The sequence below is a fragment of the Falco biarmicus genome, chromosome 2 (assembly GCF_023638135.1).
Source record: "Falco biarmicus isolate bFalBia1 chromosome 2, bFalBia1.pri, whole genome shotgun sequence".
Taxonomy (NCBI): domain Eukaryota; kingdom Metazoa; phylum Chordata; class Aves; order Falconiformes; family Falconidae; genus Falco; species Falco biarmicus.
Window position 1 is genome coordinate 23,466,699 of NC_079289.1, and position 25,567 is coordinate 23,492,265.

A 25,567-nucleotide genomic window follows, 5' to 3' on the forward strand; every position below is an offset into this window, starting at 1 on the left:
AGGGTATGCCAACAACATGGAATCCTTCTGTCCCCAAAAAAATAGCACTCCTTGCCTCTGTTTTCCTTTTCCCCTCCCATCACAGCCCTAGCTATTGCCAGCGGCTTCTGCTACATTTCCTCCCAATTCCTTCCTGAAGGGAGGTAAATGCCATCCTTCCCTGAACAGCTGGCTGGCAGCACATCTGGGATGACCTAACCCCCCACTGGCGGACTCCTGGGCCAGCTTTACTCACTTTTATGCTCAGAAAGCTCTAGACATAAAAGCAACATCATGGATTGACCTGTCCTGAAGATCACATCCAAGTTACACATTTAGCTCCATTGGGATTTGGAATGGAATATCTAAGAGGGTCAAACTTGTTTTTTTAGTTTTGGTTGGGTTTTGTGGTGTTTTTTTTCTTCAGAGATGCCTGCAAGGGTAGAAAAATGAAAGCTGGACAGTCAGAATATTTGCATGTGTTAAAGGTTACTCAGTTTACATTGTGCCTGGAATTAATGACTGGGTGCTGGTTTGACTGTGTTCCTTACAATATCTCTCAGTTACAATCAACATGAAACCACAAAAAGCGTTCATGAAATCACAAAATCCATGAAGGTCACTTGCTATATTGTTAAAGAATATAAATAGCAGCTTTTTATTAAGCTGGTTGGCAGCCAGATACAAACTAGGTAAGAGACTTAACACAAGCAATATTATGTCTGGTATCAGTAACCTGTCTAGGCTATTTATGGGGTTTGCACAAACAACTAAATTAGCCAACACTGAAATGCCAAATTCAAAAAAGATGGAGAGGTTCTTTTTTTTCCACAAGCTTCAGCTACTGTTCTTGGGTTTGTTTTGTTTTTAATAATCTGAGCTATGTAAGTCAGAGTACTTACACATTTGCAAGAAGAAAAGTCTCTGCAGGAATATCTGAGCTCCTTGAAATTCTCTGAAAGTTTGTCCTCTGAAGTTCTTCCAAAATACCTACTTACACCTGGCTCATCATTAAGATTTTTTGGGGGCTGAAAGAGCCAAACCAGTTTCCTCACATTCACATAACATCCTTTTCCCTCATGCATATGAAAAGGAAGGACCAAAGTCTTTAGTAAAGTACAGGCTTGAAAACTTCATTAAAGATAATAAGCCAACTGCCAAATTCCCCTTTCCATTGTAGGGATTCACTCTAACTAACTTTATGTATCCCAGCCAGATTAGTAGAGCTGTTCAGAAGTAATTTGAGAAGAACCTTGCACACCAAGAGCGGCTCTCATCTCACTTAACATCTAAAACACAGACATCTCTCACTGAGCTAGGTGGGCAACCTGTCAGTGTTGTCACTGAGGGGAAAGGGGGATTTCTGCCACGGGACTCATCTGCCCCATTTTAGACATCTGTTTTATGATGAGATGAATCATGCCCTAGGAAATGCACCTACTCAACCCGCTCACATGTAAGTACCTATGTTCCTTAAGAAAAAAAAAATAATAATCCCATTTGACATGTCTGGAAGTACAACACATCTGCAAGAAGGACTTTTCCACTCTTGCCTCTCTTTAGCCTGTAAAATAATACTCTTCAAATTCAAATTATTTCTCAACCTTGAAAGAAGACTTGAGATATAAATTAACAATCACAGAAGTCCAGGGAAAAAAAATAAAAAGGAAAAGGAGGGGAATACTTTGTATCTGGAGCACATTCACAGATGAAGCATTGCTAGCATAACTGTACGGTGATTTTTAGGCAGGGTTTGTTTGTTTTCCTTTGGGGCTAGTTATAGAATGCTATCATTGACGCAGGTCTGCAACACACACAAAACATGTCTATAACTCTTATGGAAAAATATTCTGACCTACATTAGCCGGAAAATCCATGCTAGAGTACTATGTTCAGAAAATGATCTCTAGAAAGGCTACTGGACATTAAGAACCCTTTTTCAGATGTATCCCTGCTTCTTGGATAGTTCATCTTGGGAATGTAGCCCTGTTTCAGTAGGAGCTATAAGCCTTGGTGAGGAAGAAGAACCTCAGAGGGTTCAGTGCCTGGCCTTCGATGCTGCCAAGGCCTCCGCATGTGCTCCGCTCAGCACAGCGTACCAACATGTGAAGTCCACGTACATGCAATGACAAAAGCATGTCAATTATAGGTGATTGACATCAGCAAGTCCTAGAGGGCTCCGTTTTGTACCAGGAACCCCATTAGACACTAAAAATGTGTCTGCACACTTGACACAGCTGTAGCGTAGTTTAACTTCAACTAGTTTCCTTTTCATAACAGAAGTGCTATCATATTATTGACTCTGACAGTGCGAGCCAAAACTGTACTGCTCACTTTAAAACTGTGCCAAAAGCAAAGACAGAAAAAAGGCACAGGGGAGGAAGAGTTTCCCAGGCCTCAGCAGGTTCTTCTGTCAGCACTTTATTTCTGAATATGAAGAAGAAAAAGGAAAAAGAAGAAGAAAATCTCCCTTTCTTTTAGGTTTCAGGGTGTTTTGTCTTACTGCTTTTTTCACCTGTTGAATTATTTTGACTTTAATGTTTCTGATCTTAAGAGACCCTCTTGGGGAACTCTTTGGATGCTCTCCCTGTTCTGCAACATAGTACCTTTAGGGTTATAGGACTCAATCCATTCAAGCTAAGTCTTAATTCCACATCAGTTCTGGGGCTGGATCCAGCTATCTGTCAACAAGTGGACCTCCCAAGGAGACGCCATATGCTCAGCACTTGCAGAATACAACTCTAGAGTTTGAAAATGCACTCAAAACCCCAGATGTTTTGGCAATTCAGAGGCTTACATTTTGAAGCATTCACTAATGCTAAAGCCCTTCATTTTGGACTGTCCGACCCAAGACACATCTCAAGTGAAAGATCCAAAACTAGTGGACATGTTTGACATTCTAGGCAATGGTGAGTACTAGTACTCTCAGGACTTGTACCTTTAATTACCCAGCTCTGATTTGTCTCACCTGATTTAAATCATCTCAGAGCAAGACAGGCTTGTTCTCCAGATTCCTTGAAAAGTCAGTGATGAGAAATACGTACCAGAAGGTCCTTGTTTCTTTCTGTTAAGTACAGAAAGAGAATAGACAGCTGACTCAGCCTAGAGGTCTGATTTTAAAACAGGTATTTTGAATGGTGTTTAATTGAAGTACCAATACATGTCTCATTACGCAAGGAAAAGTATGTGGTCAGAAGACACACACAGCAGGAGTTCCAGGGGAGACAAGGAGAGGGAGAACATCGACCAAGAAATGGGCTAACATCCTAAGGCCAAGTACAACTTCACTTAGCGACAAATTCTTCATTGCAGCAGAATTAAGACCTTATTCTTGTATATTAATAGCTGGAAGCTATCTTCATCACAGGAAGCAGCAACATTTCAACTTGAATCAAAGTTTTTTTAAATACATGCAAAAATCTAACCTTGATATATCAATGTTAGTTGAACTTATATGCTTTTCCTCTGTCATACCATGGGAACAACTGATCAAAGGCAAGAGATGAGGAGAGTAGAGAATGAAGAGAACTGCGCATTTTTGAAGAATATGAATGAGCCCCAGTAACTGGAAAATAGTGTCTTGGAGATAGTAGAACAAAGGCAGGCAGAAAGAAAAGCCTTCAGCACTGTCCCCAGGGAAATTACATAGGTTTCAAAACAGCCTGCTGATAAGTTTTGATTCTTAAATGTCTTTATTCCATAATTATCTCTTTTCAAGCAGAGAATTCCCCATGCCTCACTCCAGTGTACACAGTGAGCGTTTATTACAAATCTTTCCATTTTACTACTAGGCTGCATTTGCATACAAAACAAGGATCCGAGCAGTTTGGGGTCCAAGACAGTGGAGAAATTGGCAAAGAAGCTTTGCTTCATTTCAGATTTTTCCCATGGCTGCTGGTGGAAGTCAGGACACATCAGTTTTCTTAGAGCAAAGCCCAAGACTCTTAAGAGAATTAATTTCCCTCACTTGATGTCTCAATTCCTGAGCCCTGTGTAGTCAAGAGTTGCTGTGGCACACACTGCACACTCACTGTCCTGTGAAACACAGTAGTGACCTCTCCAGCTGAAAGAAGGGTGGTGTCAGTACTAGATCCTGCAAGAGAAGTCACCAGCCTGCCTGTTCTCAATCACGCAAGCACAGGACTTCAGAAATGCTTCAGGTCATCCTGGGGCATGTGGGACTTGCACTGTCCTTCTCACTGACCTGCATCTTGGTTTCGTCTACAGAAGCTCATTTGCTATAGCATACATTCATTACTGAACCAACAGACTTACTAGGTTTATTGTTTTGTTTTGTGGGGGTTTGGTTTTTTTAAAAATCCAGTTCATATTCAGTATCACTCTAATTACGGAAATGAAAAACATTTTTAAAACAATAAGTGATGACTTCCTGTACAAACAATATCAATTTTCCTGATTCGGATTCTGTGTTTGTAAATAGCAACTATTTGTTCTCATCTGCAGCATGCTAAGACATGGGAAACAGGCGCCTCTGTGATCCACATGGAGCTAATATGGGAAATGGACTGACACAACGTCCTGCCACAGGAAACAATACAAAACCAGGAGGGACCCAAATTTTACAAATGTTTATTTCCTAAGCACCCATAAATTCATTTAAAATAAAACTAAACTCAGGAAAGGTAGTCTTCACAGATGATTGTTACCCACCTCTCACCCCACCTTGAGCCAGGTAATTGAATTTCATACACATTCACAGAAACAAGGACTTTACTTATATTAAGAGATTCCTTAGTATATTCTTTCCAAATGCTAATGCTACATTGATCAGAAAGGGTGCTTGCTTTCTTGTTTCTTTTCAACCTACTCAACAATTCTTCCTGAAATTGTAAATTTTTGGAGGACTAATAAACCTTTCCCCACCTTAGGGTAGAGCGATGCCTTCAACAGACATTAAATAAGCAGTTACCTTGCAGCCTCCCTCGCTATCAGTAGTTTGCCCTAACTCTTACATGTGCTTACTAGGATCCAATCAACACTTAAGTGTTAAGAAATTGGTTCTTAAACAAAAGGATTGTTAAATTCAGAAAATTAAGCTGCCAAAGAGGTCTAAGCTTGATACATTCTTGTCCCTTAAACATTTACTGGGTTTTGGCAAGTCAGGTAGGAGGAGAAATGTAATCTAATCCTATCTTCAACAGTGACATCAACATTTAATGACTGAATGTCCTTGAAAAATAAACAAAACCAAGACACTCAGGCAGTGTTCCTTAACTGATTACGGGGGGGTGGATGTGTGTGTGTGTGGGCAGAGGGGGTGGGGGGTGTCCATCTGTCTGTCCAAAAACCATTTCTCCAAGGATACGTTTCTCTTCCATCATCACGTGATTTAGGCAGATAACCTTGGTTCACACACATCTAATTGAGGATCTCTTTCAGATACAAGCAAGCTATGTATGACTTGGGAAGCACTGAAGAGTTAGAAAGACGGGTTGTGTCTTCCATTTGTAAAAATTCAGGATTCTGAAAAATGAACACTTCAAGCAGGAAAGACACCAAGAGAACATAAAATAACCTCCTATATCGTAAAGTGCATTTAGCAGAAAGGTTCTCGGTCAGTCTCACAACCATCTTTGCTCTTCTCACACGGTGAATGGAGAGGACTGTGGGTAGATCTTATAGAGATAACATCCAAGGTGAGAGGTTCAAGAAAGTCCCATGATGGGAAACTTGCAAAAGTCATTCAAGAAAATTGTAAGTTTTCCTAGGCAGCAGGAAATAGTGGTCATTAAATGAGTGACCTGCTTTGGTTATGCTTCCATGGATGCACCTGTAGTTGGTTATCCAGTGAATTGTCTGAAAATATCTGGGTAAGAAAAACACTCTACGGTGTATTTCAGATGAAGGAAAGCGGGGCAAACAGCATGAATTATTCAGGAATTCTCAATAAAGCAACACACAATAATGGGGGGAGCTATCTTATTTTCTATCACTGTAATGAGAGGTCCATTTCATTCTGCTTTTTCACAGCACCAGTCCCACTCTTCATGTCACAAAATGGAAACAAGGGCTAATTCACTCTAATGTGAACTCGTTAGGAGCAGCAGACACATAATTTGGAAAACTTCCAGTTGCACATTCTCTGTAATATGGGCTTTCAAAATCTGTGAATCCTGATATCTTACAGTAATCTATTAATGATATTGTGTAAAAATCAAGAAAAACTAAAATATAAAATTAACTTAAATCCCTAAAGTGTGTATAGTTTCTTATTTTATTATTGTATCTATTGAAGTCAACTGCTCTGAGAAGTGTCTGATTAATATCCTGGAAGAAAACAGGATCAGAAAGCAATTTCTGTTACAGCCTAACTGACCTAATTCCAGCATTTCCCATACATTACACAACACTTGTTTGCTGAACACAATTCTGTGTTCAGTTTGATTCCATTTATTCTAGATTTTTACAATCAGTGTAACATTGACTACAGAGTACATTTTTGAATGTGACTTAACGTGCAAACAGTAATTTTCTACAGCATGAGATGATTTGGTGATCTAGATAGGCAGGTTTGGCATCCCTCAGCTGCCTAGAAATCTATACTCTTAGACAGGCAGGTTGAAGTGGACATTGTACCAGATACACGGTTTTCATCAGTCATCATCTGATTTTGTAAGATATGATTTCTCTGCTGCCTATTTCACAACAACAGAAACAACAAAGAACTTCCAAGTGGAGTTCTATTTATTCTAGCAAACTGGTCGGATTGGGTCTTTTTCTTTCTTCATTTTTTTCCTAGCAGATAAAACACTAGCATTTGTATTTGCAAGCTCTGAGAAAGCATAATATCTGTACATTTATACTAATTTATATGTTAGCTGGTAAGTTAACATGACATTTTTCAAGGCTGAAAATATTAACCCCCCTGTATTTGACCACAGCTGAACTGCCTTATTTGTCCATTTTGCTGTATTGAAATGCAAGTATCAAGACATGTTAAAAATTGTAATCTTACCGTTAATGAATACATAGACTGTAGATTCCTTCTTCTTTTTTGCTGGACTTGTTGGGTATTTGCAGCTATAGTTTCCAGTGTCACTTGCTTGAGTTCTGCTCAAGGTCAGACTGCTGCAGGACTGCTTCCCATTCCTTCCACAGGCATATTTAATTACTTTCAGCCTTTTGCTATCCTTACTTAGAGTTTCAGGCAAAGACCATGAATGAACCATTTCCCCCCTGCAAATACAGATAAGGAAGCAGAAACAATTATGTTGGTCTGCAATTATATAGCTCCAGTTCCCAAGCTTTCTTTTTTATTATATCAGGCTATTTCTGGGGTTCTCTTTTATCTTGTTTTCCAAAAACAACAACAGAAACAACAAAGAACTACTAAACAATTGCCATTGAAGTTCACTCCCCACCTTTCCCCACAATATAAGGTTTCATTTTTTTCTAATTTCAGTTACAAAAAAAAAAAAGTGTCAGGTGTATGAACTCCCAGCCAAATTATCAGAATCCAACTCAGCTGGTTACCTGCAGGTGAGATTTAAAGTCTGGCCTGCTTGAACAACGTGCTGTGTGCCATTTGTACTCAGCTCAGGAACTTTTAATTTTGATCCTGAACTAGATCCTAGAAAAACAAAGAGAGAAAAAAACCAAAACATTAACAATGACAAATCATCCTGTTCCCAGTCTGCTCATGTTTATGTTTATGATGTTATATTAGGAGAGGAAAGCAAAGAAAATGAGGTCCCCCTCACCACACATACTCTTCCTTTGGGCAGGACCCTGTTGTCCTAACTCAGGACTCACATAATCCATGAGGATTACTCAGGGGAGAAAGTACAAATTAAAGTTATGCAAGTTTTGGTCAATGACTTTGCTCTCAAGTTGTTCACTGAGTGTATCACGAAGAAAGTTCAAGACCTTGTGGCTACACATCTAACCAAGGAAGCGTGCCCTCAAGCACCACTGGCTGCATTTCCTTAGGAAACACCACCATGGCAGCCCCTTCAATGGGAAGGGCAAAAGTCAGCCACTTCCACAGCAAGAGCCACGTACTGACCTCTGAGATACCTAACCCTCACTCAAACAGCTTGCTGCAAAACTGGAACTGCTCTGGGAGGAGTGAAAGGGGATTAAGGATCTTCCCTTCATGACTGAAGGTCACAGTAACTACGGCCCCTCACCGGCTGCAGGCTTCCTACTGGCAAAGTGGTGTCAAAGGGCAACTGGACAGCTCTACAGTAAATGTTGAGAACAAGATCAAGGCACCTTCCAGACCAGATTTGCTGCTTATTGAGAAAGCAAGCGTGCCAGCATGGTCCTAGCCACAGCCGGAGCAGTCTAGTGTGGGTGAAACCCTGGGTGTCAGTGTAACATGACGTAATTCAGGACACTTGGAAACATCCAGGCAGGCTTCTCACAGGCCATATGAAAGCAATTTTTAGGAAGTCCATGAAAAAGCCCCGTGGTCAGAAGACTAGAGGAATACTGGACCTTCCCTTTCAACAAGGCAGCAAGCGCTGAAAAGGCATCATGTTTTATCTTTGCCCCGTAATAGACTATGGGCCACAAAAGCTTTTGTGGCAAGCAGACAGAAATGCGTGCTTTAGAGAAGAAACAGTCCTTGATCCATCCCATTGCCCTCCCGCTGACAGCAAAGTGTTCCAGAAGCTAGGAACATAACAAGAAAATATTTTGAAACAGTTAAAGTTGAAACCCAGTTTAAGTCTAAATCTGAACCCAAGTGCAATCTGTGAAGATTCCAGTGTTGTGAGAGGAGCAGAGAGTACCCCAGATCACTTTAAGAGAAAGTATTTCTTTGTCAACATACAAGAGAAACAGCATCATATAAACAAGGGTAACGCAGATTTTCCACTAGAACTCAGTCAAGTACAGTTTCAGTTCAGCTATTTTAAGCCCTTCCCTCAAGAGGTCCCTGCCACAGCCAAATACAAACAGCTGTATGCACCAAACATAGTAGAATCACCCACTGGAGAGGAGTCCCTCTTTTGTTGACTATAGAAGGAACTTTTGGACACCAGCTCTGGCTGAGATTGGTGACTAAATTTCAGCTGTATAAACCCTCCAAAGCCAATGGCTGCTCCAAATTCAGCAGCTTTAACCCAGCAGCAGGTGTAGCCTCAGATTAGAGGCTGAATAACAAAACTCTGTTCCAAGATGTGGACTTGAACTCCTTCAGCCTGAGAAAGGCCTAGAAGCCAAGTCTCCACTTATGGAGAGAGATGTTAAAAGTACAAGGATTTTGTACAAAAGGTAAAGAGGCACTGCCCTCACCTGCCACCTTTGGGTTGGGTTTGGGGGTTGGGTTTGGTTTGGTTTTTTTATGGGAGCCAGCTGTGCTCCATTTGTCAGTAAGTATTTCCTACTGATTCGCTGTAACATTAGTGGAGGCAAGAGATCTAAATCACCTTCTGGGACTACCTAGTGCAAGCCATGAGAAGAAGCAAATAGTTGATTAGGTCTTCAAAATCGTTTGCTAGAGGTGTTCAGAGAGCTGTTTCTTTTCCTTTATAATATAGGAAATGTGCACTATAGGGGTTAACTAACTTAACTAACCTTTGGCATCTAAGTTAGTTACATTTATCTGCAGTTTTCTTTCTAGCTCTGTATATCTTATTTATGCTGTGGCTCCAGCAGTTCTCCTGTATATGCCATCATCCATCCTTACTGAAAACAAGATTTAAAGGGTACACTTAAACATAGACATAAACTAAATTATAGCTCACTTGAACAGGCTTCAAGCAAGGGCATAACAAGTTTTCAGAATAAAGAAATATTACTACAAATATTACCAGAAATTTGAATGGTGATACTGTACAAATACACAGACTTCCTCTGCAAGTTGTCTAGACAATCATACTTCTAACTAGAAAGGAATATATTCTGCCAGCTGTTAAGAGGGGAGAAAAAAGATGCAGCAAATCTTTGAAGAAGCCATTTGTTATGTGATATATTGCAAACATACATTTTTCTCACATGCCATTTATGGACCACAACTCTGAAATGCTGGGTCTCCCAAGGAACGCACTGTGCTTTTATGGGATAGCCCTCCACAGATGCTTAAAGTTTATGAGTCTACTCATTTGCTGTTCTGAAATCATGTCCCTGAAGCTAAACATTGAGAAATTCAGATAAGATGTTGCAAGAGCTTAGGCAGCTTCTTGAGGAGCAACCTAGTCACTTTGCTTAAGAGGGTTTGTTAATGTCCTCCAACTAAACAATCTGACAGTTTGTGAAACTACCATGTTCCTAATTTTCATTTCTATTCCTCTTGTCGTGCCAGAATTGGAGGCTCAGATACTCTCCCAAGAAGGCAGTGTTTATACCCAACTTTATGAATCTTCTTCCTTGCTTCAGAGGGAAACCTGGCCCCAAGCTTCCCTGAATTCCTCCTTATTTCAGGCTCTAGAAAAGCTGAAAGCATGCAATGGTGATTAAAAACAGTTCAATATGTATGAAAAAAACATCAGTAATGGTCTACCAAAGGAATCCTTTGGGATCAAAGCCCAGCTGCTAGAGTTGCAACACTTAGCCCAGTTGTTAGAAAGCAACACCTAAGTTGCTTTCAGTGTAAAATTGATGGAAAGGTGGAAAATCCATGTGAGTGACAGGTGCTGAGAGCAAAGCAGGAGAGCAAGTCTGCAGTGCCTGGTTATGACTGCAGTGCTGAGTGTTTGGCTTTGCTCAGCACCAGCACCCTGCCCAGGAGCAAAGCCAGCCATGCAGCACCATGCCCATGCCTGACCCATGCCGAGACCAGGACACCAGCCCTGGGACTGTGGGCTGCTGTTGTTTTCAGAATCTGCCAAAGGCGAAGGGCAAGAAACCATTATAAGTGTTACAGATTTTTCTCTTGATAACTCTACAGTGATAAAAGCAAAGGCATCCACATGAAAATCTCAAGATCTATCTTAAATTAAGCATATAAAACAAGACAGCCTGGAAGCCTGTGTGCCAGAAGATCTGCTTCAGAGTTATTAAAATCAAATTAAGAAACAATAACAACAAAAACCCCAAACCAAACAAAAAAATCAACCAAACCAAACACCAGATCTTTTCACCCCATCCTGCAGGCAAAAAAACCCTCAGAAATACCAGATACATCTTCAAGCTTTTGCCCTTTTACACATATTACATATATCTAAAAGACACCACAGTATTTGTAAATATTGTGAGTGGGATCTAAAGGAGTGCTTAATGTTTGTCTGTCTTTGCTCCCATTGGTATAAGCCAGAGCTTCATCATTGATTTCAAGTAGATTTTAGACACTTAACTGCAGTAGTTATTCATATTCAAGACCTAACTTCAGCGCATTTGGCATGATACATCAATTTGTTATACATTCATTTAGTTTTTCACTGAAAAAAAACTGAAATAAAGATCGTATTTCAAGCCAATACTGTTGCTTTTAAAAGTATGCAAGACAATGCTTTTACCAGCAAGATGCTTAGTCTTGAAGAAAAATAGCTTTATTTGACATCCTATCTATTTATGGGTCATTAGCTTCCTTACATTTTTAAATGCTTCAAAACTGATGCAGAGCACAAATGCAATAGACTTTGACATGTTTACCAGAAAAGAAAAAGGAAGGAGAATAGCAGGGAAATTCCTACTGTCAATATTTAGAAGCAGATTATGCCTTCTATGTACCTTCTCTGGGCGTTTTACTTGACACTGTCTTTTCTGAAGGGTCATGGCTCAACAGGACACATTCACTTATCATTGTGCCTGTCACTATGCGACCATCAGCAGCCTACCCTCACACTGACCTACATTGGGGGGTGCAACTTCTTTTCATGTGACAACAAGAGAACTAATTAATCCTGATAACTGAAGAATCTTCTCCCATAGGGAAAGGGGTGATTTTTCTGAGCATACTCTATTTGTTTTGGAAGGCTTATTAGATACATGTGAAAGTCAGTCAACCAGGTTGCTTAATTAATAAGCAAACATTAATTTAGATTGCAAAAGTTAGCCATTCTGTCTAAAATAAGGCAAGGACAATTATTACTTTTTTTAAGCAGAGGGTATAATCTGTAATTTGCAGGGCAACAAAAGAAAGAACTTCCTTCAATTATTTTCTGCTTTGCAAAAAACAGTGATCCTCTTCCTGAATGAAGTAAATAAAAATGTGAATTATCTGTTAAACAAAACCACTGATTACAAGTAATTAAAAAAAAAGATTAAATAAATGAAAATGCATATTACTTTTCCAATATGACATGTAAGTTCAGTTCCACAGACAAATGAGTAACCATGCACACATGATCAACCTTCTACTGATTTCAGCTAAATCTCAATTTCTTTTAAAAGGGTAGACCTTCTGAACTCAAAACCAGGACCACATTTTGGAGTATTATCCCCATTTTGATTTTTTCCAGCTTCTACTTTTAAATTTCCTTTCACACACTGCGAATTTTTCTGACTAAAAAAATTAAACCCAAAAGCTAGCTTTATGGCTTAGTTAAAAAAACCCACACATATGATATTAAAAGTTATTAGAAATTTCCTTGAAGTTAACAGGTTTGGTGGCTTTTTACTTTTAACATCTTCATAATTTGAGGCTGCGTGACTCTCTTCCAACCACTCCAGTTATCCTGAACATGTTGACTGATCTTTTTTCACCTGCACAATGAGAGGTTAAGGAGAATGATCAGTTTATCTTTGCAACTTCAATGTATACAAAGAATCTGACCTTCTGGGTTTAAAGTGCCATCTGTGGGCAATAAAGTTATCCATCATGAAGTAATTGTTTCAGTCATTGTTGGATTTGCATGCGTTTTAAGGCTTGTTAAATATAACTGAACCTTTGTGGGTTTTACCATCAAAATCGTCGTTCCCTCCTGATCCAAACACATTCAGCAAAAATGTATTTTGTAGGGGAGACTCCTGCACTGGAAAGAGAGTGCACATGATTTCTTAATAGGGTCTTCACCTCTCTGTGCTCTTTAAAACGCGGGTCATTCCGTGCAAATGCAGCCCAGGACTTTACTCTTGCTTATGAGCACTTCCTTATGAGTCATCCCGTTGAAGGGGGTGGGAATGCCCACATGTGTGCAACTAATAAGCACTTGCAGAATCCGGATGAAATGCTCAGGAGCATGGTGGTACCCAGTGGTTTGACCTGCAGTGTATCTCCAGTGTAAATGAGCTGACTCTGATCTGCAGCAGCACCTTAACCAGAACATGGCCACCAGCTAACCTCATACTGGATATATGGCTTTACTCCATTTTGTAAGAAAACCTGGGATTTCAGTAGTTTTCTTTATTTCAGAGCTCCTGACAAGCTGTTATATTACTGTCTCTTCTAAAGGTACTCCAGGCCATTCTGTAAGTAAATGTAAATTATTTTTTTTTGGTTGAACAGTTGTACCTACCTATAATAATTCCAATTACATCATTACACCAAATCACTCTATTAAAAAAAAAAAAAAGAGTGAGAAAGAAACAAGAACCTGTGGTCAACACTGAAGAGTCATTTAAAGTTTTGGTTTACATGTGACCATAAGGAGGAACGATGACTAACAGGTCCTCCTAGTTTAATCAATACTGAGGTCCCCATCAGCATGAATACTTGCATTTTGATGATGTTCTCCAAAGACAGGAGAACTTCTAGGCAGAGTTTTCACAAAATTTGGGTGGTGATTGGAAATTTGGTTTTTTTCCCCCTGCTCCAAGTTTGTATGTCTGGCCTGTTCCTGCCACAGGACTAGAGGTAGGAAGGATCAGCCTGGGTAATGAAGCTTTCTATTTCTGGGACTGCTGGTGGCTGGAGAAAACTGCTACTGCAAGACACTCTTCTATCTCCATGGCAGCAATAGCCCCCATCTCCTCTATGTTGCCTGGGTTTCTACTGCTCAGGCACAGGCAAAGCAGGCAGCACAGTCTGGTTCCTGCATCCAGGGGTAAACGCACCATCTCCATTGCCTGTACTTAGAAACAGCCTCCAGGAAAGACCCACAGTGCCAAACCATGAGCCACCCTGAGGTTCACAGCAGTATCTCCAGGTCTTTCAGATGCCATCTAGGTCCCCACTCTAAAGGAAACCTTGCAGTCCTTCATACACCTATTTCACACCACTTCTCTGACGCAAATCAAATCTTCACACCTGAAGCCTGCAGAAGAGAAACTAGGACAGCTTAATCTGTAAGAAAGCAAGGAGGTATGCCGTTGTCCCAAGCCAACACTGACAATTGTCCAGGTGAGCTGAAGCAGCAAAACGTAACCACTATTTCTGTCAAAGCAGAACTTTGCAGGGCAATTAAGGGCCATGGGGACTTGCAAGGATTAACAGACATAGGTCCTGTGACTGCAAGGTAGCTTTGTCTCTGTTTCCACTTGGCTCTTGAGTGAAGAGGCACCATGTGTGCTGGTACATTGCCAGCAAACAGAAAACTCAGGGCAGAAGAAGCAGCTCAAGCTGTATTGCTCCTCAATGGATCTATCACTCACACATGCCTCTGTCATGACTGAAATGCGTTCTCGTTTCCTTTCAAGATCAAGAAAATTGAAAAATGTTGGAAGCTATTTACTTACAAAGTACACACTGATGCATAAATATCATCAATTCATTGGCTTGTCCCTTTCAGGTCCAGAAGGGACATTCCAATTACCCAGTCTGGTGTTCTGCAACACATGCCGAGTCATTTCTGGATCAAATGCTTAAGTCTGATTCATCACAACCATAATTTAAGAATTTAAATTACCATTAGGACATAACAGCCAGCCAAGAAAATGGGTAAGTTAATGGATGTGAAAGCTGGACTGCTGTATGATATGGAATCATAATAGAGTCCAAACACGATAAGGTTTCTCACAGTTGATTAGAAGAGTCCTGGGAAGACTGAAATGCCTCGACCCTGACTCCACGCTCTGGAACTAAAAATCATTCAGCAGGGCAAATGGATATGCTACTGCCCAAGAAAGGCCTTCACAGGCACAGAAAAATGTGTATGTCTATTGTTTGAGCAAGTGTGTTCTTACCCTCTCAGTTTTGGATCTCAGAGCAAGCGATAAGAGTTTATTTACTATCTGTATGCCTCTGCTGCCCCTACATGTGTACACACACCAATGTAAGATTAGATGCTATAGAGGCAAAGCAAAACACCCAGTAGCTAAAAATAGAACAAGTACAATTCTGATAGCACTGCATTAACACCTCTGAGCAGTACACACTACCATGCCAATATGGCCAAAAGTTGTAAATGCAAACAAATACGTATTTCCCCAATAACTGCCAAGCGTTTTGCCAGTATTTGCCCTAGCTAAGTCAGACTGTGCTTACAGAAGCCTGGGGTAAAACTATTTCATTAAAGGGCAGGGGGGTTTTAATCACTGAAAAATTTAGATGTAGAAATTTAACAAGCTGAAATCACACGTACTTGAAATAATTCTGGCTCCACTTACTACCATTTGAAATTATTACCATTTCCCATCATAGCTGGGCAGCCAAGGCCATGCAGCTCAGTGAGCTGTGCCCATGCAACACCTGCCTAAAGGCACTTGCTTCACCAGCTCATCAGAAGATTGTGTCCTGTCTGCCCTAAAGTCACCAGGTGACACTTGTGGATGAGCACAGGCACTTTACATAATGCCAATTAAAAATAAAATTTAAAATCTAGCATTCAGAGAACCTGAGAGAAAAAAATATCTTTCTTCTTTTATCTACCCAATTTTAGTAACTCTAGAAACTTAGCATCTGAAATGAGCACCTTTGGCACTATCTAGCCTGGTGAAGGTGCCCATTTCATCAGCTTATATAAGAAGAAAGCAATTACAGAGAAGAAGTAAAACCAGCCATAATCGCAAATTTTGTCTTTCCCATTAAGCATATGGAATTGAAAATGGGAATCCAAATGTACAGTCTGACACCTCCATCATGAACCTTCATTGGATCATCACTTTGGTAAACCACCCCAAGGTGGCAAAACGCATATATGTATATATAGATGGTGTATGTTGAGAAAAGCAAGATAAATATCACAGTTGTGTCCGCCTTCATCTGGTCTTCAACAAAGTGAATGCCCAGCTTAAAAAAAAGCAGGTCTGCTGAGGCTGTTCTCAGCAAGAACTGGTTACAGCAGGGCTAGGCTATAGTGATACCTTCACAGCCATGTTCAGCATAGGTCCATGTGGCTCATATACCCCTCTACCCTGCTGTGCCTGCCCTGGCCCCTACAGAGAGACCCTGCTCAGGCTGTTGTAAATGAGAAGTGGTTGTGACTCCATCATCTGCCCATCCAAAAGTGATGCCGTAGGATCGGCCACTGGCACTCACCCAGAAGTATGGTTTCATGCCTCTACACATCATTAAGCCTGTGCTGCTTATGGGATTGTAGGTAGCCCTACCTGTATTACATCTGTGAGCCATCAGATCTACTCCATCACTTACTGAGACGTGTTAGCAACCACTGCACCTCTGCTCTAATTGCACTGTGACAGATCCCAGAACATAATCATCAGTTCAATACTTTCTGAAAAAAGTTTATCCCATTAACTAGCGTAGTAGGAAAGTACTGAGATGGTAAAAAGACAAAGCAAGTACATTAAAACAGACAGAAAAATAATTTAGAATTCCTATATAGAGTAAGGGGGTACACTTTCTTGACCAAATTAAATTTCTTTACCAACTTGATACTTAAAATGTGTAACAGATTCCCTGGTAGGACAAATTATGCAATACAGTAGGATTGAAATGGAAGACTATTTCATACAGTCACACAAACTGCCTACCTGCCAGTAACCTGCCAGCTCAGCCAGCAATACAGGCCTGTCAAATTCATCTGGGGCTGTATTATTCATTAAGCTGTGCACATAGAAATAATTTATGAACTATATACAAGTAAATGTAAAGCAAAGTTGCAGGATTTCCACTTTGCTGAAGGCTGCCAGTTATTATTTCCGATGCTCCATCATTACACCTGAACTGTCCTGCAACACTCCAAGACACACACGAAAAAGAAAGTCAGGAACTGACTTTCCATCCACCCTACTTAAACGTATAAAGCAAAGCTATAGGTGAAGGCCCTGGGTTCAAAACAAGAGAAAATAACTAATGCAACACAATGGTTTAAACTAGAGATGAGAAGCACCAGAACAGAGGAATCCCTTGCAACGGCTCCAGAGGCTAAACCCGTTCTGCAGTTAAATGACACCTAAACCACTAAATCTAGGGTAGGGGCACGAGCAGAAAGCTTCTAGCAAGCTTGCCTATGGCTCAGTTTACACTGGGAAATTATAACCATTAATACTTATAAAATAGGTTAGGACGAATGTTAATTACAGCACTGCATGAAACAAAGAAAGGCGGGGTTTCAACCCAAACACTACCAGCACAACAGAAGAAGAAAATTCTATTATACAATATAATGCAATTTAATTCCACTATGTTATATCCATTTGCCATAAACACGGACAACACCTGAGTTTTGGCAGGCACTAATTTTAGCTTCCTTGACCCTCAATCCCACGGTTTCTTAGTAAATAATAGTGGATTTTAGATCATACTACAAAAAAAATTTCCTCTCTGGAGAATTTTATCAGATAACTGCTTCCTGCAAGGTTCCTTGAACCTCCCCTGAAGATCAGATGTTGGACACCGCCAGAGACATGACACGGAGCTAAACAGAACCCTTGTCTGATCCAGGATGGCAGCTCTCACGCTTCTGTTAACATTAGTCCACGGTGATCCTGATGAGAGGTTTTTCCACAGAGGAACAATAATGGGAGCAAAAGGGGCAAATTCCTTCACTCCGTGGCAGGGAAGAATCCCACAGGAAGGACACTCAAGTGAACTATGTGAAATTGTGAAATTCCTCTCATGAAACACCCTCACACTCATCCCTCGCTGCTCCCCACACACTAAGCAGGGGGTCTTGTTCCCAGAGCACGGGCTTCCCAAGGGAACTTCCGAGGAACAGAGACATCTGCTCACGGGTCCCTGGCTCTGCAAGGGCCACCATGCCCACTCCACCCCCGCTTCCGGGCACGGTGCAGAAATAATGTCACCACACTGCCACAACATCTATCCACTGAAGTCCTAGAAACACTTCCTTCTAACCACTTCCCCATCCTTCAGCTGCTCTAATGGCAAAGAGCACCTTGTTTCAAGGCCATAGCTCCAAAAGAAGCAATACAACTTAAAAGGGATTGCATTTAGGCGTGCTTAGTGCCATGTATCAGGGAATGCTGGAGGAGCAGCCCCATCATCTAGAAAAGTCACGCAAACAGAAATCAAGTGTCAACTGCATCACGCTGAATTGTGTTCTAAATATATTACAAGGGTGACTTAACATTGTGGATATGGACAAATTGATTTTGGTAATAAAAATCAACTGGGATTTGATGGGAAAACAACAGAGATAGTAAAATCAGGTCATCGTGAACGTGAACCATTAACACAAGCCAAACAAAAATCTGGGAAAGATTATTAATAAATCAGTTAACTGTTTCACAAGCATCTGTAACTGTCTTGGACAATACAGTTGCATCACGAGCAAAATCATCCTCCTCTTCATCTTTAGTCTGGCACATTTCCACCCACTGTGCCACAAAAAAAACCCCAAAAAGACAAATACCAAACATGACTTAATACCAAAGAAACAGTCATCCACACTCCCAGTCCAAGTTTCTCCATACATATCAATGGCTCAAGACTTAAGTTGCAGACAAAAGTACTTCTGAAATGTATAGTTTCAAATCTCTTCCCCCACACACCCTTGTTTCTCAATCTGTTAGCGCTTTGCTTAGTTCCAGCATGTGTTCATTCTGCCGGTCACAAAAGGCATGATATTGTTCCATGCTTGGCTTTGGAGAGAGCACTAATGCCTGTATTTTCACTTTTCAAACTGCTGTTTGCAGCATTTTTCTTTTAACCACCAGGATTTATGCAGTGCTGACCTCCAGCCGTGGGGGAATGAAAGTGAACTTCTGCATCTTGTTAGAAGAAAACTGTGTGGGCACCTTGCTGACAATCACTGGCACCAATTTTAGGATGAGCGGTTTCCGCGTGGTGAGTTAAGTAGTTAGGTCATTCCCAGCTGGAATGCTTGGGAAAGGTTGTTTCTCCATTGCAGGAATATGTATAGTGAGGATGCATCACAAGGGCAAGGAAAGAAGGGCCTGGTACTGTCCATGGGTGGATTTCATGCTCAAATATACATAGAAATGTTTCCCCAGCATTCTTACAAATATTGATAGCTGAAAAAAAAAGAGGCTGCTGGGGGAGAAGCGAGATCTAAAGATAAAGCATGTCTGCGGAGGGAGCAATTTGCTTCTTGAAGGTCTTACACCAGTAGGAGGAACTTACCTCCAAGAGCAGAGGCGACTGTGGCTGGCCATCCTACAGCTCCTGGCAAAGCTACTCTTGCAGCAGTGTCGCTTTCCATTCCCTCTGGGGCTGCAGCAGGAAGTCCCAATCCCTAACTTTGGGGCAGGATTCAAAGGAACAGTTTTGCTGATAAAGCCCCACCACAGCCCCATTTGTCACAGACTTCTAAAATGCCGAACCTTAACTCTCATCTGTGGAGCTTCCTCCTTTCCCAATCTCAGTCAGACATGAAAACTAGCAAATTGATAAACATAGTGCTTGAATTTTCCAAACCACATGAAAGTGTAAGGACTCTGCAACTGTCCTGAAAATCTGGACAATTTCCTTTTGTCCTAAACACCCACACAGTGTGAAGGGCTACTGGTTTCAGTCTTTGAAGCATGTGACAAAAAATAGGCTCAGCTTGTTTGTTATTGTTCACATGTAAAAAAACCCCACCACCACTAAAAAAATCCTCCAGTCTCCCCAGTGGCAAATTTTATTGTTTTAAATGTATCGAGTGCTTCTGGATATGAAGATTTTTACTAGGGCACAGGCCAAGTCCTGATTTCCTCCAGCATGAACCATAAAGCAAGATGCTAGCCTAGCCCAATTCCTAGCCAAAGGAATTACTCCACATTTACATCAGCTATGAGAAAATTAAATCTGGCTTTGTGTAGCGTGTATGAGCAAAACACCTGTCTAGTAAAACACCAGTAAGTGATATAAGTAATTTTCTTCAGCAATGTCAGTAAGTTTGATACTTAAACCCATTTTTTTGAAAAAAACTATGTTATGCAGTAAGGTCTAACTCTTCTGCTTATGTGAACGCAGTCTGTAATTTTTAAGGGAGCCCAGTTTCCACGAAGATCCAGAAGAAGTGGGAAAGCCATTTTTTCTGGACTCCATGAAGATCTCCATCCCTAAGCCCACATTAGACCACTGTAGCCATGTATCTGTGCAGCTGTTTCAGTGAGGACTCAAATTAAATTGAAACCTTTACAGACAAACTTCCATCTAAATGGCACTTTCAGGGAAGTCAGGTTAGTTATTGCAAGAAATTAACCTCAGCACTGATTAGATTTGACCTGGAATTTCTTTCTTCATTTTTTCCAGCTGACCATGAAATTGAAAAGTCCATCATTCACGGGGGATTTTGATGATCTAGTTCCGACTAGATTCTTATGGCACTGTTGACAGATAAGACTGTAACAGACGCTATTTACCTTCTAGCTGCTAATTGCTAGGTATAGCTTCTGTGTGGAAAACTGGAAATACAGCCAAATACAGCCAGATCATGTTTCTGGAAATGTGGCCACAGAATTATTGATCCTGGCTGTAGAATTTGGTCTTTTCAGGGTTTAAACCCAGTCCTTCACATTCCCAAATGCTAAATTATTAAAATTATTGTCATACAAAGTCTAGGATTGGGAGATTGAACTTAACATGGCAACAGCATTTCATGTCGACGATTATGTGTACAGTCTTCAGCATAGATGGATGCAACACAATATGGAATAAATATACATACAAGCTATAAAGGAAACATAAGCTAGTACTATGCAAAACACAGACAGTTCTTTCCCACATCAACCAAAATACACATGTGCATAAAAAGACAAGAGAGCTGAAGTGCCCCACACTCACATGTCAAAGAAACATAATTTCCTTGATCTCATTTTTCAAATGAGGACTCTCACTGCTTGTAGCTTGCATGATGCTTTGGGGAAATTTAAATTATTAAATAGACATATATAAGCCAAAAGATCTCCTTCTGCCGCTTCTTTATGATGCTTTCTCTAGTAACTCCTGGACCACTGACTATTTCTGTGAATCTCCTCTAGCACCTGTCAGTAAATGGAAGCAGAGACTGAATTACAAGAGTGGACCATATGGTGGTGATGAACTGAGCTTCATCAAGAACACTTGAAATGGGAAGCACTAGATTGCCTAAATAAGAGTTTTAGGTAAATAGGCATCAAAGGAAAGTGAAAAGGGAAGAAAACCAGAGAGATATGCATGGTACAAGAAATCCCACCACTTCACCAGTAACTTTGAAACTCTCCATGCAAACATACCATGCAAATGCAAGTATGGAAATTTTTACCACTGACCCAGAAGAAGCATGATCAACCTGGGATGTCCAAACAAAGCTGTGCAAGGGTGATTTTCTTTCAAAAAAAAAAATTAAAGTGGAACAAAATCAAAACGTTTGAGGAAATCTAAATTCTGATTTGGAGCACAATGTCTTGTGCATTTAAGGCAGGGTATGAATTTCTAGCAAAACAGTTGTAGAGGCACTCAGCCAACCTATAGAGAAGAATCTTTCTGGTGCCTATGGCACCTGAGCTGACCCCGGGATGTGCCCAGCACCCAGAGCACCTGTTTTCCCCTAAACAAGCCAAGTTTTTCCCATTGGAATTGATCTAGGGTGCACATGTCCCTGACAGTCTCTGGAACAGGAAGGTGAACTAGGGTCTCTTAGAGCCCCTGCCTCACAAGAGTCCACCTTCTCCCTGGGCAGTGGGTTTGCCATGCTTTGCACAATGGAAAACCTTTCAGACAGGAAAGAGGAAGCCAGTCCCCCAGCATAGTTGGTCACTGCGGGAGCCCATGTGGGAGCGGGATGCTGAAGTTCAAGCTCAAGCTGTGAAGGAAGCCTGGCAAGGACTTGAACCGACATTTCCTGTATCCAGGGTGGGTGTCCCTTGCCTGTGCCTATTTCATCCTGGGCATAAGAACCTCCTTGGCAGTGACGAATAATGTGGGGAAATTAGCACTTTCCTGGGAAAAAGAAGGAGGGGGGGGGGGAAGAATACCTACATATCCATATCAAAGTTGATGAATCAGCACTTCCCTAGCAGGAAAACCTCCCGTCGGAGCGGCCCCGCCAGCTCTCCCCCGGGCAGCCCCGGAACGCGGCGTCGCCGCCGACAGCAGGAGCAGCGCCTGGTGCCCACCGGGCCGGGGCCGCTCCCGCGGCCTCAGCGGTGCGGGGCTGCCCGGGATCAGCGGTGCGGGGCTGCCCGGGCCCCGGCCACTGTGCGGGGCAGCGCGGGGGGTCGGGCGGCCGCACCGCTAACCGCAGAGCCGCCGCGCTGCTCGGCCAAGGGCCTCGGCTCCGGTCCCGGGGGGAGCTCGAGTTTTTCCTTCCCCACCCGGGATTCGGTCTCGCCTCCAGCCGGCCGCCAGGCCCGGCGATGCTGCGCGCCGTCTCCGCGACCCGGGGCGCACCTGGGATCTCCGTGCGGGACACGGGGAGCCCGAGCGCGGGAGGGCTGCGGCACCGCCGGGCCGGGCCGCTCCGCGGGGCTGCCCCACGGTTCGGTGGCCCAGCGGGGCGAGGAGCCCAGGCGGGACCGGCGCTTGCCCGGCCCCACGCACCCCTGCTCCCAGGTGACCAGCAACGCAACGCTGGGACGCGCTCCCCGCCACGGCGCTGCGGCCGGCTCCTCGCTTGCAAGCGAAGTAAGACACGACGAAGGAAAGCGAACCTGCACTGACCCGATCCCGGCACACGCAGCGTTACGGGATGCAGGCGCCGGAGGGCAACTCCATCCCACTCTCCAGAGAGACTCACGCCGGGTACCCGCGCGGCCACCCCCGCAGGCAGCCCCGACCCGCCGCCGCGCCGTCCTGCCCGGGGCCCGGGGAGGCAGCGGGACCTGGATTTGCATGATGGGAACGGGCACCTTCCCCGCTTCACTGCGAGAGGCTGACACGTGGAGGAAAGAAACCTGCCCTGCAGACGAGACATGCTTGCTTTCCGTGATGCACCGGTTCGGGCATCTCCCAGAGCGGCTGTCCCCCGTGCCCGGCAGAGGCTCGCCTCCCCGCCGGCACCCCCGCCTCGCCCGGAGGAGGGGAGGCACCACGGCTCCGCATCGGCGGCACCCCCGCGGCGCCGCTCCCGGGGCATGCCGCCGGCGGTCCGGAGCCGAACGACCGCTCGGGATGCGGCGTTTCGCGACCCTCCGAAAGCGGGCGGATCGCTTCCCCGGCTCTGCGCAGGGGAGAGGGGCAGAGGGGAGGCAGGTGCCCGCCGGCTCCAGCCGACAAGCGGCGTGCGGCGAGGGGCGCGGGGGGCGCCGCCGCGGAGGCTCATCGCCCGGGGCACGTCGCGGAGCGGGGCCGGAGGGCGCCGCGGGTCCCGGCGGACCCTTACCTGCCAGCAGGAGGGCGGCTCCCAGCAGCACGGTCCCTGAGAGCAGCTGGCGGGGCATGGTCCTGCCCGCGGGAGCGCAGGGCTCTTCCCCTGCCGACGGCAGCGAGGCAGAGGCAGAGGCGCCGGCTGGGCTCCGACGGGCTCTCCTCGGTCCCGGGCTCCTGCCGCGGTGGCGGAGATAACGGCGCAGCGCGGCGCGGGATCCGCATCCAGCAGCCCCGAGCCCTCCCCGCCCGCCCCGGCCCGCGGAAAGGGAGTGTCCGCTGCGGGCCGCCCTGCCAGCTTCACCTCCCGCGGGCATCAATTACCGGCCAGCCCCGGCCCCGCTGATTTATAACTTCTCCACCCCTCACCGCGCACCCCTCCGCCCCCCCTGCCCACATCCTCCGCCGGGAGCACGCCCTCCCCGGGACGCGTCCCCCGCCCGCCGGCGGGCACGGCGTTGCTCCCTCGCGGGTCTGCCGGCCGCCCCCCGCCCCCACGGAGCCCGGCCGCGCCCCCCGCCGGAGCCCGGAGCTGCGGAGTTTCCAGCCGCCGGGGGCGGGGGGCGGGGAGCGGGGCTCGCCGCCCGCACCGCCGCACGGCTCCCCCGGGAAGGCGCGCACCGTGCCTGCGTTCCCCGGACCAAAGGCCGAACGCTGGCGGTCCCCGGCCCGCAGAGCCGCTCTCCGGCTCCGCAAGGAGACGCCGGCAGCGCCGCGTCTCGTCCCCAGCTCCGGGCCTGGCTCTGCCCGGTGCCCCACAGCGTTTCCCCCGCTGCCGGGCACGATGCTCGGAGCGCCCCGAAGCGCTGCCCGTGCCCTGGGGGCCGCTCGACCCCCTTTCCCCGGGGAGGGGGAGCGGCGGGGCAGCCTGCCCTGCGCGGGGCCTGACCCGCACCAGCCCGGGTCCCCGGCCGGCGTGCTCAGAGCAGCGGAGCCAGGCAGGGGCAGCACTGGTTAAGGATGCTGCGGGAGTCCGCCCTACCAGCGCTGCTGCTGGCCTTCACTGACCCTGCGACATCCAGCACTATCCTACAAACATATTTCCCTTCCTATGCACTCAGCTCGTGTTTTCCATACGTGCTTTATTTTGTGAAAAACCGTGAGAGAGCCCGTGACAGCCGAACACAAGCCCGGTGTTTTTGCTTTTCCCCTGTGTGGCCAGGGAAAGGCTATTGGATGACTCAGGTCTTTAGTTTGACCCAGTATGGCGCTTCCTATGCTTTTGTGCTAGAAGTAAGTTGCAAGACTGTCTGCATGGGGCAGGTAAATGTGATCGCCCACATTTTACAAAGAAGGAAATGGAGGCACATAAAGAGGTTAGGTGGCTAGTCCAAGGTCATAGGAAGCTGGTGACAAGAGCCAGAAATAGACCTCACATCTCCTGTGTCCCACCAGACCGTCCTGTGCAAGAAAAAAGATGACAAGTTGGTGTTGTTTTTAACTTAAGAAATGTTTAACTTTCAAGTTTAAAGTCTGTGAGAATATTTCCTGCACAATTTTGTCCGACTCCATAAGTGACACCGTAAACTAAGAATTTAAGTCTGCATTTTCCAATCTTCCTGCCCCCAGCTGAGACCTTGAAAATAAAATAGTTATGGATACCTCCCCCCTAATCTGCCCACACCATAGGGGGAAGAACCCCAAGGTTTCTTTCCCGAAGAGGATGACTCATAAGAAATCACCTCCTCCAGCGGAGAGGACAGCAGCTGGGAAAACAGTCGGCCAGGGAGGACAGACCAACAAGAACTAGGACACTGGGCATCCTGACAGCTTAGACCCCCTAGGAGCAAGGGCTCCCTGTGGAAGAAGCTCAGGGAACTGGATGTTCCTGCCTTTGACCTACCCAGTGGTGAGTACGTGCTGAGTCTGAGATGATGCAGGCCCCCATCACAAGCTCAGCAGCCATGCCACACCAGTTCCTCCCTGCCCTCTTCACACCTCCTACATCACAGCTGCATTCTGTCATGGCCCTCCAAAGACCACAGCACTCTGGCAAGGCATACCTCCTTCCTTCTCCAATGGATGTCATCAGCTTCTGATCCACCCAACAAGCTGAGGACCAGGGAGGGCAAACCTTCAGGTTTGCCCCAAAACCTTCATCATTCTTCATATGCTAAAGCCAGGGAAAGAAGAGATACGAGGCCT

General features: G+C 44.5%; 1 protein-coding gene across 2 annotated transcripts in view; it reads right to left on the bottom strand.

Moving 5' to 3' along the window:
- FLT1 (fms related receptor tyrosine kinase 1) overlaps window positions 1-23,772 on the bottom strand; it is a 117,900-nt gene extending 94,128 nt beyond the window's left edge. The window contains exons 1-3 of one of the 2 annotated variants that reach the window (XM_056329042.1): window positions 23,439-23,772; window positions 7,474-7,570; window positions 6,956-7,176 (exon numbers count right to left, since the gene is read on the bottom strand). In XM_056329042.1, the coding sequence (XP_056185017.1) occupies window positions 6,956-7,176; window positions 7,474-7,570; window positions 23,439-23,739 (619 nt within the window). In that variant the 5' untranslated portion in view covers window positions 23,740-23,772. The remainder of the gene's footprint in view (window positions 1-6,955; window positions 7,177-7,473; window positions 7,571-23,438) is intronic. The other variant, XM_056329043.1, reaches the window with a different exon arrangement.
- Between the last annotated feature and the right edge of the window lie 1,795 nt (window positions 23,773-25,567).